The sequence below is a fragment of the Narcine bancroftii genome, chromosome 2, assembly GCF_036971445.1.
Source record: "Narcine bancroftii isolate sNarBan1 chromosome 2, sNarBan1.hap1, whole genome shotgun sequence".
NCBI classification, from domain to species: Eukaryota; Metazoa; Chordata; class Chondrichthyes; order Torpediniformes; family Narcinidae; genus Narcine; species Narcine bancroftii.
In genome coordinates, this window is record NC_091470.1 from 13845153 (window position 1) to 13864767 (window position 19615).

Below are 19615 nucleotides of genomic sequence, written 5' to 3' on the forward strand. Positions count from 1 at the left end.
GGGGGATCCTGTAGCTGGCTGAACTGTGCTAAACAACGAACCGGTTCAAGGAGATCTGAGTCGGCAAGAACAGGAAGCCCTGGAGTACCGGGTTTGCTGCCAATCATCAGAGATGAGGTCATTTCCAGGACAAGGCATCGCAAGGCGGGTGCTTTAAAAACCACCCATCAGAGTTGAGAAAGGCTGTTGGTCTTAACTCACCGACTGGTGAGTTTAGTTCTTCAATAAATGGCCACACTGCATACGTTTACTGTACCTGAAATATTCCAGGATGCCCTGCTATAGACCTGTTGGACTGTGTCTGTACAAAGCAGGCAGCTAATGCTCAATTCCAGCTCAACTTCAAAATTTCCGAATGGGTCTGTGCAGTATGGTTAGTTTTCCTAGGTGCCTGTCACATGGTCAAGTAATGAGCAAGTCATAAGGAGGGGTTAATGAATGTTGACCTTTATAGCAAAGAGAATTGGTATAAAACTATAGAAGTTTTGAAGCAATTTATAGGGCGGTGGCAATGAAACATCTGGACTACTGCGCACTTTTGATCTCCATACTTAAGGAAGGATGTGCTTTCAGTGAATGCAATGCGGATACTTCTTGTAATGAAGGGCCTGACGTAGGAAGAAAGATAGGTTGGGTTGGGCGGATACAAATCGGAGTGTAGAAAAATAAGTGATCTGAATGAAACATCCCAGGGCAGGATCAGCAAACACCAGAGAACATCTGCACAAGTGAAGAGAGGGAAGTTTTGGGGAGACATCAGGGGTAATTCTTTTTTAAACCCAGAGAGTTGTGGGTGCCTGGAATGCCTTGCTGGGATGGTGATGGAGACTGAAACACTGGGGGCATTTAAGAGACTCTAAGCCACATAGGTGAAACGAAAATAGAAAGTTATGGGGTAGGAAAGGTTTAGACCATTTTTTTGGTTGGAATATATGGGTCGGCACAACATCAAGGGCTGTATTGTTCTCTATTCTTAACATCATGGAGACTGGGAGCATCTTTTCCTGAATGGAACTATCTCACATTTGGGAACAGTTTCTTAATAAAAAAAAAGGTAATTTGTTTAACACAGGGATGAAGAGGAATTCTTTCTGTCAGTGTTGTGAATCTTTGGAATTTTTTGCTCCACAGAGTTGCAGAGGCAGTGTTGAAGACAGAAATAGACAGATAATTAACTTACAAGGGTGTTATTGGAAAGAGATATTGAGGCCAAGAATGGATCAACCATGACCTTATTGAAAGACAGAAGGCTCAAAGGTTTTTGGCCTACTTCCAGCTGCTTTTAAATGAGTATCTTTTCTCTCCCCTTTTTCATCTAATTTACATGAGGCGAGTAACATCTGAGATGATGGGTCTCATTTCTTACATCAGTAGTGATCTGTCTGTGAGGCTGTATGTGTCAACATTAAATCAGAATTTATGTCATAAACATGCCAGAAAAAAAATCATGTAAGGCCATTCTCTTGTGATTCAACCATTGATCTGTACAGAAGAGTGGACCCACATCCAGAGAGATCCACAGCTGGTTACCGCATGCTGGGTCAACAATCCTAATATGTCCGTGTTCATTTTTATATCGGTCTGGATGTGTGCATCCCTAGCGACATATTCATCCTCTTCCCTTTAAATCAATCTAGATCAAAGCACCTATATTAGTTGTTATATTACTACATAGTCCCTAGGATTCTTTGTAAATAGTAATAAGAGAAAGGTTCTGCTTGCCTTCCCTAATCAGTGGCCATACATATTTACAAAGCTACAAACCACAGATGGTCCAAATAGTATACATAATATATGCATATTCTATCTGACTTTCCCCAGCTGTTTAGTAACCAGTTTATGGTGATCACACAGGTCAGTCAAACAAAGCTACACGTCCTGCATTTGAAATATAACACATCTCCAGTTTCACTGTGACCTGATTACTAAATTGCATCGGTCCCTTATCAATCATCCCCCTGAGCACATTGAACTACTTTGGCTCCTTATTAAGCAACTTGATGAGTTTAAAATGTTTGACCTTGTTTCCAAACACTTGGTCTCACCTCTCCCTGCCTCTGTGACCTTCTCCAAACCTACAGTCCTGACATCTTCAAGCGCCTCCTGATACAACTTCTTTTGCATTCCTGACTTTAACTTCTTCTTTACGTTGCCTTCATCTTCCACTTCTCTACCTTTGTGGTCTTCAGCAAGACCTACATCTGACTAAGCTTTTGTCCTTGGGTGTCAACTCATCACAATCTATATCAAAGATTTGGCTTTTTTAAAAATTAATTCAAGGGATGTGGGTTTTCCAGTGTTGAGCCAGCATTTCATTGTCCATCCCTAATTGTCCTTGAGAAATATGTGGACCAGATATCATACAGGTGCCTAACCTTTTATCCCGAATTGTCGGGACCGGACACCTGCCATTGTTTGGAATCTTCAGAATTTCAGGGGAGACATCAAGGGTATTTTTTTTTTAAACCTAGAGAGTTGTGGGTGCCTGGAATGCCTTGCTGGGATGGTGATGGAGGCTGAAACACTGGGGGCATTTAAGAGACTCTTAGGCACATAGATGAAATGAAAATAGAAGGTTATGGGGCAGGAAAGGTTTAGAACATTTTTTTGGATGGAATATATGGGTCGGCACAACATCAAGGGCTGAAGGGCCTGTACTCTGCTGTATTGATTTCAGCCCCTTAAAGCAAATGCCTTGCATCTAGCCCCAGCAGTCCATCCATCGGCCCCCAGCCCCCAGGGCCAGTACCAGACAATTTTGCGCACTCGGCCAGGCTGAGCGTGGGGCCGGGGTTAAACGTGCGCCTTACAGGAGGCTCTCAACCAGTGTGTTGGTCAGGTGGAAGTCTGAGGCGACAGGGTGGCCTGGGAGCTTGGCCAAAAAGGCGGTCAGCATCGGTTACTCGGTGGCAGAAGGCTGTGGACAAGGTGCAGAGCTGTAGAAGGAATGGGCCATTGGGGTGGTGGTGCCAAGTGCCAGCAGTTTTCAGGAACTCTACCAGCTCGTCAGGCTGGTCCTCAGGCATACCCTGGTAGCACCATCTGTTGCCCACCCCCATCTGACTTTTGGCGCAGCAGCAGGGGTGCAATGCTGCTGAGCCTAGTATTTATGGAGTGTTGCACTGGATTGTGGCGATGCCTCAATGTGGGAGAAATGGCCGTCTTTGTTAACCATAATTCCCCATGCAACTGGAACCACTCTGCTCGCTCCAGAGTGGTTCCAGGTGTATGGGGGATTATGGGTAAGGAAGACTGCCATTGCTCCCGCATTGTGCCAGGCGTCACCTGCTCCTCTCCGACCGAGTGCTCAGAGCCAAATGTCACCTTTCCACCGAAGGTAAGCGAGGGTAGGGAGGGGGGTGTGGGGACTGGGATCCTCCCTCTGAAACTGGAGAATTTATTATGGAAATTAACATTACTTAGGTGTAATGTCATCTACTGAAAAAGTGCCAGTTTTTGGAATTCTGGATAAAAGATTAGGCATCTATATTTCCAAGTTGTAAAATTGGGTGGGATAGAGGAGGGTGGAAAGAGACTTCATGGGTAAGTGAGTGGACAAATAATGTGAGAAGGTGGAGTTGAGGACCAGATCAGACAAGCCAGCATCTTACAAAGTGTAGACCAGGTTTAAGCAACCCAGCTGCTTGCTCCTGCTCCAATTTCATAAGATCTTCATTATCCACAGCATTTCAATGTTTATAATGGAATAGAACACACAGGTGTTAATGTGACTTCTGATAATAGTGTTATCTGGCTGCATCTGGCCCCATATCCTCATTAAAGTTCATTCATGCAAGAAGATCACTGGAGCAAAGAAACAAATGGGTCTCAGCCATGTAGGCAACTGTACCCCAGCATGAAAATGTCTTCAGAAGAATAATTGAGGGGGAAATGAATATCGCATGAAATAAAAATCATTAATTTTTTCAGGCATTAACGTGGAATTAAAACAGAGCTACGAATAAATGAAATAATTTCAGTGATTATTTATCTCTTGCAATACTTTGGTAGACCAGCAATGAATTGCTCGGGTGAATTTAGTCCACTGAACCTGTCAGTAAGCCCAAAGTCAATGTATTCACAGAGATGCAGGATTGACTCCAGTTGAATTGCTGAACATCTGCCACAATTCAGTCTTCTATTTCTGTTTCTCCCTCTCTGGATGCTGCCTTGCCTGCTGAGTATTTTCAGAATATTGTTTTATTTCCTTGTTTTTTTTTCTTTTTGCTTTCACTTCAATGGTTCGACTAAACAAGAAAACATGCAGCAGTCCATTGAGCTTGCACGTGGCATGAGCAACAATGAGCATCAGCCCATTCTGTCAATGCAGCACATTGGATTGTGTGCCTGTACCATCTGTGACCTAGCTCTATCATGTTTAATTGATTTCCCTGTAATTCAATTCCTCAAGTCCTGGCAGCAATTTAGTAAATCTTTTCTGCTCTTTTTCAATCTTCTTGACCTCTTTACTGTAGTTAGTTGACCAAAACTGCACACAATGCTCTAAATGTATCCTTGCTCTAAATGTATGTCTTATGCACCGCTATTATAACATCCCAACTGCTATACTCCACATGTTGATTTATGAAGGCCTTTATGCCAAAAGCTTGCTTTATGGCCCTGTCTGTCTAAGATGCCACTTTCAGTGAATTATGTATTTTTATTCCCAGATCCCTCTATTTTACCACACTCCACTGTCCCCTACCATTAACTGTGTGTCCTACCTTGGTTTGCCCTTCCAAAAATATAACATCTCACACTTGCCTGTATTAAATTCCATCTGCCATTTTGCAGCCCATTTTTCCAGCTGGTCCAGATCCCTCAGCAAGCTTTAGAGCCTTTCCTTGCTCTTCCACCAAATCTTCAATCTTTTTGTCATCTGCAAACTTGCTGATCCTATTTACCACATTATCAGGCCAACAACAATAGACCCAGCCCTGATCCCTGAAGCACACTACTAGTTACAGGCCACCAGTCTGATAGTCAATGTTGAATCCATTTAACTACTACACCATGAATACCAAGCGACTGAACTTTCCTAACTAACCTCCCTTGTGGGACCTTGACAAAGGCCTTTCTAAATGGTAGAGATTGAAGAAATGTAACATCAAGTTTACTGGGTATTATAGAATGTAATGCATAAAAAAGGCCATTGGTTCTAAATAGTACATGGTGCTATTTTATCACAGCTAATACCACATCCTCATTTATCAGTACAACTTTCAAATTAATTTTCCTTAAGATGCTCGTGTGTACATCTGAGTGTAGATCTGTGTGTACATCTGTGTGTATGTCCGTGTGTACGTCCGTGTGTACGTCTGCGTGCACGTCCGCGTGCCCGTCCGCGTGCCCGTCCGCGTGTCCATCCGCGTGTCCGTCCGCGTGTACATCCGTGTGTACATGCGTGTGTACGTCCGTGTGTACGTCCGTGTATCTGTCCGTGTGTCTGTCAGTGTGTACATCCGCGTGCCCGTCCAAGTGTCTGTCCGCGTGTCCGTCCATGTGTACATCCGTGTGTCCGTCCGTGTGAACATCCGTGTGGATGCCTGTGCCCCTTCCTCTTCCTTAGCATTGGCTCAAATGCATCTACTTTCACGTGTGACGCTTTTAACCTTTTATGATTTGGTTAAAAACTTTTATTTGTCCCTCGCCTCCTGTTCTCCGGGGAAAATAACCCAAGTTTGTCCAACCTCTCCCTATAACCCACACCCTCTAAACCAGCCATCACAATATTTCCTCAAGCTCTTCAAAAGTGGATTATCAAGCCACATTTGAGGCCAAACTGCCAAAAGAAAATGAATAAAAATGTGGTCAAGGAATGCCATTTGAGGAAACGGCAGCTGCAACAGTTTGCCTCCAGAAAACCAAAAGTATTAACCTGAAGGAAGTTGGAGGGATGTGAACTGAGGAGATGCAGAGGAGCTAACAGGGACTTGCTGAAAATAAAGCTGAAATATTTGGCAGGAGTGGCACAGATTAGAAGCCCTACATAAGGGCTAGTGGATGATGTCGTTATTTTGAAGAGGAACTTAAAATAGGTCGCAATTTTAAGCCAAACCTGGTCGGAGATTGGCAGTTAACTAATCCTTTTATTACTGACAAGAGGATAAAAGAGCATTGGATGACTTTGCATGAGGAGCATATTAAGGATAGTTTAGTGAAGCTGTTATAAGAAAAGCAGTGGCTGTTTCACTGCATCTGAACGAGCAGCTTTTGTCAATCTAAAGAGGGCATACACTTCGATGGAACTGAAATTAGATGATGGTGCGCTATTCAATGGCGCAAGTAGGTCAAACAACAAGATGAATCTAAAATGAATCATAGTTAAATAGGAAGCTAAATTTGATATTTCAACTAATAGCAAGACTCATTTTTACTATGCATAGCTGTGAAAATTGTTGGCCACAAGCCACACTCCATGTCATGTAGATGTATATCTGAAGCAAAAAACAAACTGCTGGAGGAGCTCAGCAGATCAGGCAACATCTGGGCTGGGGAAGGAACGGTTTTGGGCCAAGATCCTGCTTCAAAGCAGGGTCTCATGATCTGCTCCAGATTCCAACATCTGCCCTCACTTGGGTTCACAAATGTATATCTGAGGCTGATCCAGTCAAGTTAATTAAGGTGTGGTATCTGAGTGGAGTCTCAAGAAGGGAAACTTTCTGGCCCACTAAATTCAGAGTGTATCTTTATTGATATAAATTATACCATACTGGTGGTCAAGAAGAGTGTGGTAAACCTGTCTAAATGACTATCAACCAGTGGCACTCAAATCCACGGTGATGAAGTGTTCTGAGAGGCTGGTGTTGAAGCATATCTGCTCCTATCTGAGTGATGATGTAGATCCATTCCAATTTGCCTACCTCAGTGGCTCTACTCAAAACCCTAGAAAATCTAGACAGCTGAGATGCAGACATGAGGGTGCTCTTTATTGACTACAGTTTAGCATTCAACAGCATCAACCCCTCAAAACTAATCAGTGGACTTCAAGCCTGGGCCTCAATACCCCACTGTGTAATTGGATCTGGGATTTCCTCGCTTCCAGACCCCAATGAGTATGGATTGGCAAGAACATCTCCATCCACACTGGAGCAGCACAGGGATGTGTTCTTAGCCCCCTGCTCTACTTGCTTTACACTTAAGACTGCTTGGCTCAGTATGATGACAACACCATTTACAAATTTCCTAACAATACCACAGTAGAGGGGTGCATAAAAAGGGGCAAAGAGTCAACATACAGGAGGGAGTCTGAAAACTTGGTTGAAGATGTAATGTCATTGTGAAGAAAGTACATCACAACACTAATGTTTTTGTAAAGAAAGCACGTCAGCGCCTCTACTTCCTCTGGAGTTTGTGGAGGTTTGGTATGACATCGGAAAGCTTGGCAAACTACCTCAGATGCGTAATGGAAAGTGTGTTCCTCATTGCAGCCTGGTATGGGGGAACCAATTTCTCTGGGTGCAGAACCCTGCAAAATGCAGTGGACACAGCCCAGGACATCACAGGCAAAAACCCTCCTCACCATCGAGAACATCTACAGGGAACGCTGCCATCGGAGTACAGCGGCATTCATCAAGGACCCACGCTACCCAGTACACGCTCTGTTCTTGCTGCTGCCATCAGGAAAGAGGTTCAGTGCCACAAGACTCGCACCTCCAGGTTCAGGAACAGCTGCTCGCCCTCCACCATCAGACTCCTCAACAACAAACTCCACCACTTTTTTGCACATTATTTATCACTGAATTTTTTTCTGTGTTGCATTTTTTCTATCTTTACATTTCTCTGAATTGTATATATATCTATTTCTTTTTGTGTAAAATTTATAATTACTGAGAAGTAGAAATTCTGCCCAGCCTGCAAGAAAAAGAATCTTAGGGTTGTATGTGACGTCATGTACTATGTACTTTTAACTCTCGCATGAGAGAGAAATTGCATTCTTAGCAAATGGTTTATGCTGTGATTTTCTGTAACGCAGAGCTGCATCATCTGCATGTGTGTTCAGAAATGCAATTTGAAAAATTACATTTTTTCCTCTACTTTTCATATAAATTCTATTTGAGCAAATTTTGTTCTATATGCAAAGTTTTTGGGAAATAATTTGAGAATTATTTAAGGATGAATTTTAGCTAGCGATATGAAAGAGTTTTGCCAAGTTTCTTTTCAGGAGGCCACTTCATACCCCAGTACGGTAATCTTGGAGCTTTGGTGCTCGATTTGGGGGACACAAACTCAAACACCTCTCGCATGCAGGATATTTTTAATATTAAATGAGAATTTTCAGCATTTAGAATTTCAAAACAAACAATGATGAGTATGGCTTCTGGAACTGTGATAAAGTTGTCGATTTAGCGATAGCCTGGAGGGACTATTTTAACCTGTGTTGTACAAAGGAGGGTGCAGTCAAGTGGGCTATCCCATATATAAGTTTAGGAATATACTGTAGCATTAAAATGTATTGATTTAAGTGCAATTTTCTTCTTCTATTTTTCCTGTAAGACCATAAGTCAGAGGGGCAGAAATAAGCTCTTCAGACCATTGAGTCTGCCCTGCAATTAAATGATGAGCTGATCCATTTTCCCACACAGCTCCACTGTCCTGTCTTCTCCACACAACCTTTGATGCCCAGGCTGATCAAGAACCTATCAAACTCTGTCTTAAAAATGCCCAATGACCTGGCCTCCACACCATCTGTGCCAACAAATCCACAGATTTACCACCCTCTGACTGAAGATATCCCAAAGCATTTCTATTCAAAGCAGACACCCTTCCATCCTGAATGGGTGGAATGTATGCCTCTTGTCTGAGACTCTCCCATCATGGGAAACAACCTTTCTCTGTCCGTGCCTTTCAACATTTCCTTTGGTATACCAGGCAGCATGGTCAGCATAGCAGTTAGTGCAATGCTGACTGGGACAGGGGTTCAAATCCCGTGCTGTCCATAAGGAGTTGGTATGTTCTCTCCATGTTTGCCTGGATTTCCCCTGGGTCCTCTGGTTTCCTCCCACCATTCAAAACATATTGGGGTGTAGGTCAATTGGGTCTAATTGGGCGGCATGGGCTGAAAGAGCCTGTTACTGTGCTGTATGTCTAAATTTAAATATTGACTTTTTGACAACAATGCCTTATACTCAGTCTTTGGAAACCCATCAGAGGTTGCCTTTTGTGGGACTGATATGGTTCAAAAACCTTTTCGAAAAAGAGGAAGTGGAACCAAAGCAATTAGTTGTAGATGATAAAAGTGTCAATCATGCTCCTGTCTTTGTCAGCTTAATCGCCTGGGTATCTATTCTTTGAAGAAAAACACAAATTGTAATGTATTACAGGAAATGAAATCAAGTTACTTGATTGAATACAAACACAAAAATCTGCAGGAGAAACTCACCAGACTAAGTAGCATCAGCGGGAGAAAATGAAAGATCTGTAGTGTGTTGTGTGCGAGCGCAGCGAAAGGACTGAGACAACAGGCTGTGAGCTCGTTTAGCACAGCTGATTTACTTGGAAGTTCGCGCTGCAGCCATATCAGCCTTGCGTTCCATAACTTGCATGACTCTGACGTAAGCGTGCACGCGCTCTTCTGCTCTGGACCGGAAGATAAGATCCCGCGATGCCATCCTTGCCGCAGTTGACCACGCGGATCGCCGCTACACAAATGTGCATTGCCACAAGTCAGATTTTGAGCCAAGACTCTTCATCATGACTGAGGAAAGGTGCTACAGTTAACATAGCGGGTAGCGCAATAACTATTGCGGCACCAGCAAATCCAGTTTTAAAATGACTGCTGTTCGTAATGAACTTGTCCATTCTCCCCATCTCTGCTGGGTTTTCTTCAGGTGCTCCAAGTTCCTCCCACATTCCAAAGACGAATGGGGTAAGGAGGTGGATTGGGCAGCAAAGGATCATGGGTCAGAAGGGCCTGTTATTGTGCTGTATCTCTCGATTAGTTTAAAATAGAAGCTGAATGAAGAGGACAGGATGGGAGGGGTGAGACTGGGGCTCCACGTGGGATTGGTGAACCAAGCTGGGGTGAGACATGACAGACAGAAGCAGAAGCGAACGGGTCAGGTTCACTTCTTCTCTCTCCCTTTGGCATCTTTCAGTCCCTCTGTCTGAGGATCAAGATCGACTTCCAATTTCCGGTGACCCATCCCCCTATTCCCTCGCTTTCCCTTATCCCCTTGGACTCCTTTCCTTCCCTTCTCCTACCCATCACCCAGATCTTCCTTCCTCCAGCTCCCACTCACTTCCCTTCATTTCTTGCATCAGACAGTATCTTTCTCAGCCTTATGACCCCTTCCACTATCAGCTTCCCCCTCTACCTGAATCTACCTATTACTTCAAGCCTGTGCTCCTTCTCCTTCCCCCTCAACCCCCAACCCCCCACCCCCCTTCCACTTTCTTATTCGGGCATTTGCCTGATTTGAGGGCTACTTCTGGACTATCAACTGCCTCTTGCTTTCCATGAATGCTGTGTGACCAACCCTTTTGTGTATCGATCACGCGCTCAACATACAAAATACTAGAGGAACTCAGAGTGTCAGACAGTGCCCATGGAAGGCAATAGACAGTCAACATTTCATCAGAAACCTATGAATGTTGCCTGACCTGCTGAGGTCCTCCAGCATTATATGTGTTGCTCTAGTTTTCCAGCATCTCCCTTATTTACCTTTCATTCTATTCACCATAGGATAAAGCATTTGAGGATTGCTGGCAAGATAAGGTAATGCAAAGTTAAGGGATATCAAGAGACTTCAAGGATCTTGTGGTGTATGTTTGCAGATTCCAGAAAGTAACAGGGCAGGCAGATAAGATGATTCGGGGACCATATGAGGTTCTTGTCTTTGCAATAGAGGAGTGAAATACAAGAATGTGGTCTTTGTGTAAGTTCTGTACAAACTACAGCTGGATTGTTGAATGCTGTTCTGGCTGCCTTGTTGTAGGTCGGTGCCTGACAGCCTTGCAGAGGAGCAGGGGAAATTTCCAAGGATGGACTCATGGAACAGGCCATTTTGTCCATGCTGACCAAGTTGACATTCTGGGCTAGTCTCATTTGATTGCATCATGATATGTCCAGACTTGGATAATTTTGGGGAGGAGAAGAGACTGACATGTGATTTTTTTTTCCCCCTTCAGGACAAATTAATCTAAGAGGGGATTTAAACAATGAGAAGGCCACATACAGCCACCATAAGCTACAAATTCCCTTAACAGAGAGGTTAATGGTGAGAGGGAGTGGATTTGTTCATTGGTAGAAGGAGGTGAGGGAAGCTGAGAAAATATCTCCTAACCATAAGTGTATTGAAGGTCTGAAAGAATGGAGGAGGCAGAAACCTTTATAGCCCATCTGAAGAACTGAAAGGCCATTATCTACAAGGCTACGGTCCAGTGTTGGAGATGGGAGCAAGGTAGATAATTCCATTTTTGGCCATGATGTGAGACCAATAGCCTCTTTTTTTTTTGCTGTAAATTTTCAGGATTTTGTACATGGAAGTAGATATTAAACCTGAAATCATTTAGCGGAAACAATTAAAGTAGAAAAGTAGCATGAGGGGAGTTCCAACTACAGTCTGTATCGATGGAAAATACAGCACGAGAACTTCAGGCTTGTCCAGAAAATTGGTATTTTGGATGCAGTGCTTGATTTACCATTGCTTCTTAGAGTCCCATTGTAGATATTTCAACAAACCAAAGGGTAGAATGTGGCGTATGTGCCAAATTTCTAATTGCTTTCCTTGCTAACGTAGCCCATTTATCAGTGTGTCTTTTTATTTTGATGTATTTTTCTTTTTCTCTGCTTGACTGGTCGAGAGACAGGGAAACTTCCTGTCCCTTTTGGATGGTAAGTAGAGATAATGTGAGCTAACATCTCTTTTGAGGTCGATCACTTCCTTAGAGTACATTAACTAGTTATAGTTCAAACACTCACACAAACCACAGTTAGCCACAAATGTTCCACGATATGAATAACCTATTTAATACATTAACCACTCAAAAAAAAAAAGGCTGAGCAACATGAAAATTTTTTTTAAGGCAAGTCTTCTTTACTTGGGTCTTCTTCGCAGAACGAGCTGACCCAGTTGTGGAAAGCAGGAGATTGAATTCCTTTGTAAATTGTCTGGCCTTTCACCAAAAGTGTTTTTTTTTTTCACTGTGCCTAAATTACACCTTAGGGTGAATTCTCTTCAGTATTGATGTGTATGTTTGCATGTGACTATGAAGCCATATACAGGTGATGAAATATCTCAGATAGAGGATATGATTTGATGCTGTACGAATGTTCCTTCAACTTCCCTTTACATTTTGCTGGATGGTTCAAATAAGAAGGATTCATGGCCTACTCTTGAGAATTTGGAGTGAATATTGAGATTCCACTCACAGCGGGCTGAAATTTGTTGGCAATAAGTCAGAGTTTATTTTTTAAAATTCTAGATTGCCTGATCTTCAGACTTATTTCAACCAGGAGCAACCATGGGTGGACTTTGCAGCAGGAAACAATTGTACTCAGGGTTTACTAGAGTCAAATCATTTGCTTGGGCATTCTCAGCCCCACACTTAAAATTTGATCTGGAAACCCTGTTGGAGCCTATTTTTCTTTTCATTTCTGGGTTAGGTTGAAATTTCTAAGCTTGCAGTTCATGAGACCATTGACTTGAACTGTTGAGCTAAAAGTCGGGTAAACAATTCCTAGTCTTGAATTCAGCCTCTGTAGCGTTTCTTTTTAGTACAGTTAGCATATCAAACTGAGTTTCTTTGTTAATGTGTTTGTGAAAGATTTGGTACATACCTCTTAAAGTTGATGCTGCACAGCAGTAGCTCCTGAGATTAATGCCTGAAAGTCACAGGTGCTTCATTAGCCTTTAATAATGTGGAAGTAATTTAGTTAGAAAGTTGACCAACACAGTAAAAATAAATAAAATTACACTCAACATGCTGTCTAACTTAGCTACGTAGCTGCAACAAACTTTAGTTGTAAACATGCTCAGGACATCATCACACAAATCACCCCCCTACCTTCCTTCCATTGACATTGATTCCTGCTGCCTCAGGAAAGCTGCCAACTGCTATCCCAGTTATACCGTCTTCTCCCCCTTTTGTTTGGAAAAAGATGCATGATCTTTGAACACATTCTGAGCCTCTGGATTCAAGGATAGTTTCTTTCCTGCTGTTATCAGACTAAGGGATAAGATTTTCCACCAAGCGAGTGGTGAGTATCTAGACCAACTAGAATAGGTAGTCATAGTCACACAGCGTGGAAACATTCCCTTCAGCCCCACTTGCCTATGACAACTAAATATCCCACCCACACTTAGTCCCACCTGCCTGTGTTTGGCCCATATCCTCTAAACCCATCTTGTCCATGCATCCATCAACTGTTGCAATAGTACCTACTTCAACCACCTCCTCTAGAACCGGGGACATAGCCACAAGATCCAGTGTAGTAGATTTAAATGGAGATGAGGAGGAACTACTTTTCCCACAGGGTGAATCTATGGAATTTGCTGCCCTTTGAAGCAGTGGAGGCAACTTCAGTAAATATATTAAAGATCAGGTTAGATAGATTTTTACAAAGGATATGGGGTAAAAGCAGGTGGATTGAGATCATCAGCTCCTATCATATCATCAGATCAGCCATGATCTTATTGAACGGCGGACCAGGCTCAACGGTCTGGATGGCCGACTCCTGCTCCTACTTCCTGTGTTTTCCATCAGTCCGTTCCATGCACCCATCTCCCTCTGTGTAAAAAATGTTACCCCTCAGATTCATGTCAAATCTCTCCCCCTCATCTTAAACCTGTGTCCTCTGGTTACCGAGTTCCCCCTATTCTGGGCAAAAGACTCTGTGCGTTTTCCTGATCTCTTCCTGTCATGATTTTGTACACCTTTATGAGATTATCCCTCATCCTCCAGCGCTCCAAGGAATAAAGCTCCGGCCTGCTCACCTCTTCCGATAGCTCAGGGCCCCAAGTCCTCATGAATCTTCCCTGCACCCTCTCTGGTGTGACATCATATTTCCTGCAGCAAGGTTGACCAAAACTGAACACAGTGCTCCAAATAGGGCTTCGCCATGGGCTTGAACAATCGCAACATGACCTCCCAAATTCTAGACATAATACTGGTAAAGGCCAATGTACCAAAAACCTTTTTGACTTTTATTTATCAGTTGTGCCACTTTCAAGTTACTATGTACCTATACTCCTAGATCCCTCAGATTTCTAACCAATCTGCTATCACCTTGGATCCCATCCAATCTAACCATTGAGAGCAGCGTACTGTTCGGAACCTGATCAGATGCCTTGCTGAAATCTATACATATTATGTCTGCAGTTCTGCCCTCGTCAACCTTCTTGGTCATATCTTCAAAAAATTCAGTAAGATTTGTGAGACATGACCTATCAGCCTTTGTATAGAAACATATATCTTCTCCCTCAGAATACTCTCCAGTAGAGTACCAACTACATATGGTAGGCTCACTGGCTGTAGTTCCCAAGCTTCTTCTTTCATTTGCCACCCTCCAGTCTTCTGCCACCTCATCTGTATTTAATGATGACTTCAAAATCTCACCCAGGGCATCTGCAATTTTTTTCTCATTTTCTAGTGTCTTTGGCTAGACCCGATCAAGCCCAGGAGATTTGTCTACCATCATATGCATCAGGACCTTCAGCACCTCCTCAACTGTAATCCTGACTGTTCTCAGGACACAACCATTGACTGCCCCAGGTTTCCCCATCCTCTTTCTCCACAGTAAACACAGAGGAGTACTAATTGAGGACCTTGCCCATCTCCTGTAGCTCCACTCAGAGTTGCCTTGTTGATTCCTGAGGAGTCCCATTTTTTACTTTGGTTACCATTTTTCCTTTTGTGTGGCTACAAAATCTCTTGGAATAATCCTTAATGTTAACTGCCAGAGCTATCTGCTGTGCCTTCTTTGCCCTCCTGATTTCCTTTTTTAGCTTGTCTCTGATATGCCATAAGCAAGGACCAGACTTGGATCATACTATAGGCTTTTATTAACAGAAGAAGCCACCTCTACTGACCAGAGGGATAAGTTGCACCATCTGTTATACCAGTAGGGTGGAGCCAATCTACAGTCATAACCAGTCAGCTCAATACATTACATCATTACAGCCTCCTCAGTTCCCGAAATTCCTCTAGTTATATGCTTGATCCTAGCTATTTATACCTGCCCCATGCCTTCTTGACCAGAGCCTGAATTTCCCTTGTCATCCAAACTTCCCTTTGCTTACATGAATTACCTTTCACTTGAACAAGAATGTGCATGTCTGGACTCTTGACAACACATTCTCTTTTTCTAACGTTCCTTCATTCTTCAAACAGCATGCTCCACTAACTTGAGCTAGTTCTTGTCTTGTACCTTCAAAGTTGGCCTTGCCCCAGTTCCAAATTTTAACTCTTGGTCCCACCCTATCTCTCTCTCCATAACTATCATAAACCTAATAGAAAGCTCATTGGTTCCCAAAGACTCATCCACAAACACTTCATCCCACTTGTCCTTCCCAATTTCCAAGACTAGATCAAGCATTGCCCTCTCATGTGTGGGACCTTCTACATATTGGCAGAATAAACTTTCCTCAGCACATTTGACAAATTCCACCCTCTCCAAACCTTTCACACTATGACTTGCCTAATCAGTATTTGGAAAGTTGAAATGCCCAAGTACAAGACCTTATTTATCCTACAGCTGGCAGCAATCTGGCAAATTTGCTGCTCTAATTCCTATTGACTATTTTGGAGCCCTGTTGTCCACTCTCAAAAGGTGATCATGCCTTTCTTGTATCTCTGTTCCACCTGTTTAGCCTCACTAGCCGATCCGTCTGTAATGACACCTGTTGACCATTGCTATGATATCCTCCTTAACCAATAACATAGCCATAGTCAATGCATTTAAAGGCCATTTAGACAGGTACATAGATTGGAAAGGAATGGAAGGATATGGGCCAAATTGAGGGATTAGCATTAATCAGCATGGATGAGTTGGGCTGAAGGCTGTGTGCTCTGTGCTGCATTACTCTGTGAGACTATCATATCCCTACATTGCTACAGAAAATGTCTAGTTTCAGTGATGTTGATTGCATATAACCAGCAGAAATGTCTGATTTTGCAGTTGTTTTCCAGTTGTGATTTTTTAAAATTCCTGTTATTTTTCTTTAACTGTAGAATGAACGTGCATATTCGTTTTGTGGAACCATCGAGTACATGGCTCCAGAAATTGTACAGGGAGGTGATGCGGGACACGATAAGGTACGTGTTCTCTGTCACAAGTTATGGTGTATTGGAAGTGATTTACCTGGTGGGTTTGGTTATTGGAGTTTGGTTGGCACATGCATGAGAGTTAAGGATGCGATTTCAATATCGTAAAGGCGCTTAACTCACGCATGTACCAACCAAAGGCTTGCGGGTGTGGATGGCGATCCACTCATCATTCCCACGCCGACATGTTTGTCTGTGACCTCATGCACTGCCAAACTGGGACCTCCTGCAATTTAGAGGAACAGGACCTAATATTCCGCCTGGGTTCTCTCCAACCGGATGGCATTAACATCGGTTTCTGTAGGGACCTCCCCTGTCTCCTTTCCTTCAACTTTCCACCCCCTTCCCTCTCCATAGAGAGTGCTGAACCCCTCACCCTTTCACTTCCCAACTTTCTTCAGTTCTGCTCCTTCCCTGCCCTCCTCCCACAATTTTCTTTGTAATATTTTAGAGTTTAACAAAAACTCTTTACATAAGGCATATTAATGATAACATAAATCAAATCATATACATATAATTTAGAAGCAGAACCAGAATTATTACATTAATGTATTTCGTTCAGGACATCAAATTCTATAATTGTAATAATTAAGCAATTAAATCATAACTTGTATTGTGTCCAAAATCAATATTGAAATCAAAAATTATACAAATAATGCATGTAAAATTCCCTTATATATTTTACGCTTCTCTGATATGATCCGTAATCTGTAGTTTAAACCCCCCTCCCCACCCATTACTTATTAGTCTTAATAATGAAAAGGAAAAAAAAATTATCCCTACTAATCTACCCCTCCCTCTAAACAAGGTGATCTGTAGATATTGTTCTTTTTCTTTTCTTTTTCTTTGGCTTGGCTTCGCGGACGAAGATTTATGGAGGGGGTAAATGTCCACGTCAGCTGCAGGCTCGTTTGTGGCTGACAAGTCCGATGCGGGCCAGGCAGACACGGTTGCAGGGGAACATTTATATTGTAAATATGAATCAAATAACAGCCCCTAGACACCAGGCAGGGAGGGAATCCCCAGGGCATCCACACCACCTCAATTCTCAGACTTTCCATCTTTAATATTACGGTATATCTAATTTTTTTCCAAACTTAAATAAGACATCATGTAACCATTGAATGTGAGTGGGAGAAACATTATCTTTCCACTTCATCAAAATTACTCGTCTGGCTATCAACAAAGCAAAAGCTAAAATTCTCTTCTGGATTGAGGACACAGATGTATCCTCCCACCATTTTATTAAGGTGCCTGCCTGCTTTGTGCTCATACCTTGACGAAGGACACAAAATATTTGTTAGGTATCTTTCTCTTTGTTACATAAAGAAAGATGTGTGACTTGCTGAGTTTCTCCAACATTTTGTGTAAACAGCGATCCTCTCACACTGTCCTTTATTCCCACAGTATAATAATTGTTGCAATTTGACGAAGAAAACACACTCTTTCCACAGTTTATAACTAAAATAAATGTAATTAATACTATAATTGGTTCAAAAATTTATTTTTCCATGAAGGCCTGAAGCCTATGTACTAATCATTGATTGTGGACTTCAGAAGGAAGTCAGAAGAACATGAACCAGTCCTCATCAAGGCTTCACTATACCTACAAGGCTAAAACTCTGTAAATTTATATTTTGAATAATCGAATACGCTCTGGTCAGTCTCCCCCCCCCCCACACCACCTTTCCCCCCTGCTTAGCACCTCCACCCCCCCAGCGTGTGTTACCGCCGCCACCCTGGACATTAAAGGAACAGGCACCCGTTTCTTCTATGCTCGGAACACTCGTACACTTGGTCCATTGGGGAGGGGGTTGACACCAACCCAAGTGACACCACTGCCTGCAGAGCATTCTGGGTGGTTGCATCACTGTCTGGTGCGGAGATGCCAATGGTCAGGACAAGAAAAAACTCCAGAGGGTCGTTAACTCAGCTTGCGACATCACAGGCACCCATCTTCACGCCATCGTGGACATCTACATGAGGCAGTGTCTTAAGAATGCAGCCTCTATCCTCAAGGATTCCCACCAGCCAGGCCATGCCCTTTTCACATTGCTACCATCGGAGAAAGGGTACAGGAGCCTGAAGCAAGCACTCAGTGGCACAAGGACAGCTTCTTCCCCTCTGCCATCAGATTCGTGAATGATCAATGAACCACAGACACCGCCTCACTTTGACTTCTTCTTGAACTATTTTTTATTTATTTTGTAAGGTGGTTTATATAAATCTTTGCACTGTGACGGCTGCTGCAAAACAACAAATTTTGTGACATGTTCATGAGAATAAATTCTGATTTTTGTCAATTGGGAAGGAAGCCAAAGGAAGAGGAGATACAGATAATTGAGAACGATGACTTCTGTAGCATCCTAAATGTTGTAAACAAGAGACTTTAATTTGAGTTAAATTTCTACGTGGTTTTAAAGCCTTAATAAAAGGAGGGAACTTGGAACACTTAAAAAGGAAAGAAATCATCATTTTATGGCAGTTCCAGGTCTGTGACAGAATCCATGAAAACATCCTTTTAACTTTACAAATCATCCATTAAGAATCTATGACAATGGCAATTCCTGCTCTAAATGTTTTGTGGATTGTCTGGATTGTCTAAATGCTAAGTATTGACAGTTAGGAAAAATTCTAACCTTCAAGTTTGAAAATAAATGTTTGTAGAACAGGAGTTTACAAGTTAACATATGGCTAACATATGGTGGGGGGGGGTGGGGTTTGGAGGATAACTATTATTGAACAAGTAAAACATGCAGTCTGCAGACACCATGTTTGAAGTAAAAACAAAATGCCAGAAAAACTCAGCAGATCAAACAGTGTATTTTATATAGCAAATAAAAAAATACATAACCAGCATTTTGGGCATGATTCCTTTCATCAAGGTTTGGAAAAATGTCAGCAGGTGCAAAATAAAAAGGTTTAGGGGAGGATCATTAACCTGAAGGGGCCAAACTTGGAGGCCTGGAATCAAGTAACCTGCTCCTCCCCCACACCTCCTCCCTCTTTTTATTTGGCAAAGAGGAGGAGGTGCTTGCTACCTTAGAGCAAATAAAGGTCGATAAATCCCCTGGGTCTGACGTGATATTCCCTTGGACCTTGAGGGAGATGAGTGTAGAAATTTCAGGAGTCCTGGCAGAAATAGTTAAAATATTCTTAGCCATGGATGAGGTGCTGGACAATTGGAAGGTAGCTCATGTTGTTCCGTTGTTTTAAAAAAAAAAGCTACAAAAATAAACCAGGAAATTACAGGCCATTGAGCCTGACATCAGTAGTAGGTAATTATCAGATATACCAGTATTTGGACAGCCAAAGGCTGATTAAAGGATAGTCAACATGGCTTTATGCA

The 19615-nt window shown here is 42.6% G+C and overlaps 1 protein-coding gene across 2 annotated transcripts in view; it reads left to right on the forward strand.

Annotated features, from left to right (window-relative positions):
• Positions 1-19615, forward strand: part of rps6ka5 (ribosomal protein S6 kinase, polypeptide 5) — a 265478-nt gene that overhangs the window by 174638 nt on the left and 71225 nt on the right. For both annotated transcript variants that reach the window (XM_069915896.1, XM_069915897.1), the window contains exon 6: positions 16174-16257. In XM_069915896.1, the coding sequence (XP_069771997.1) occupies positions 16174-16257 (84 nt within the window). The remainder of the gene's footprint in view (positions 1-16173; positions 16258-19615) is intronic.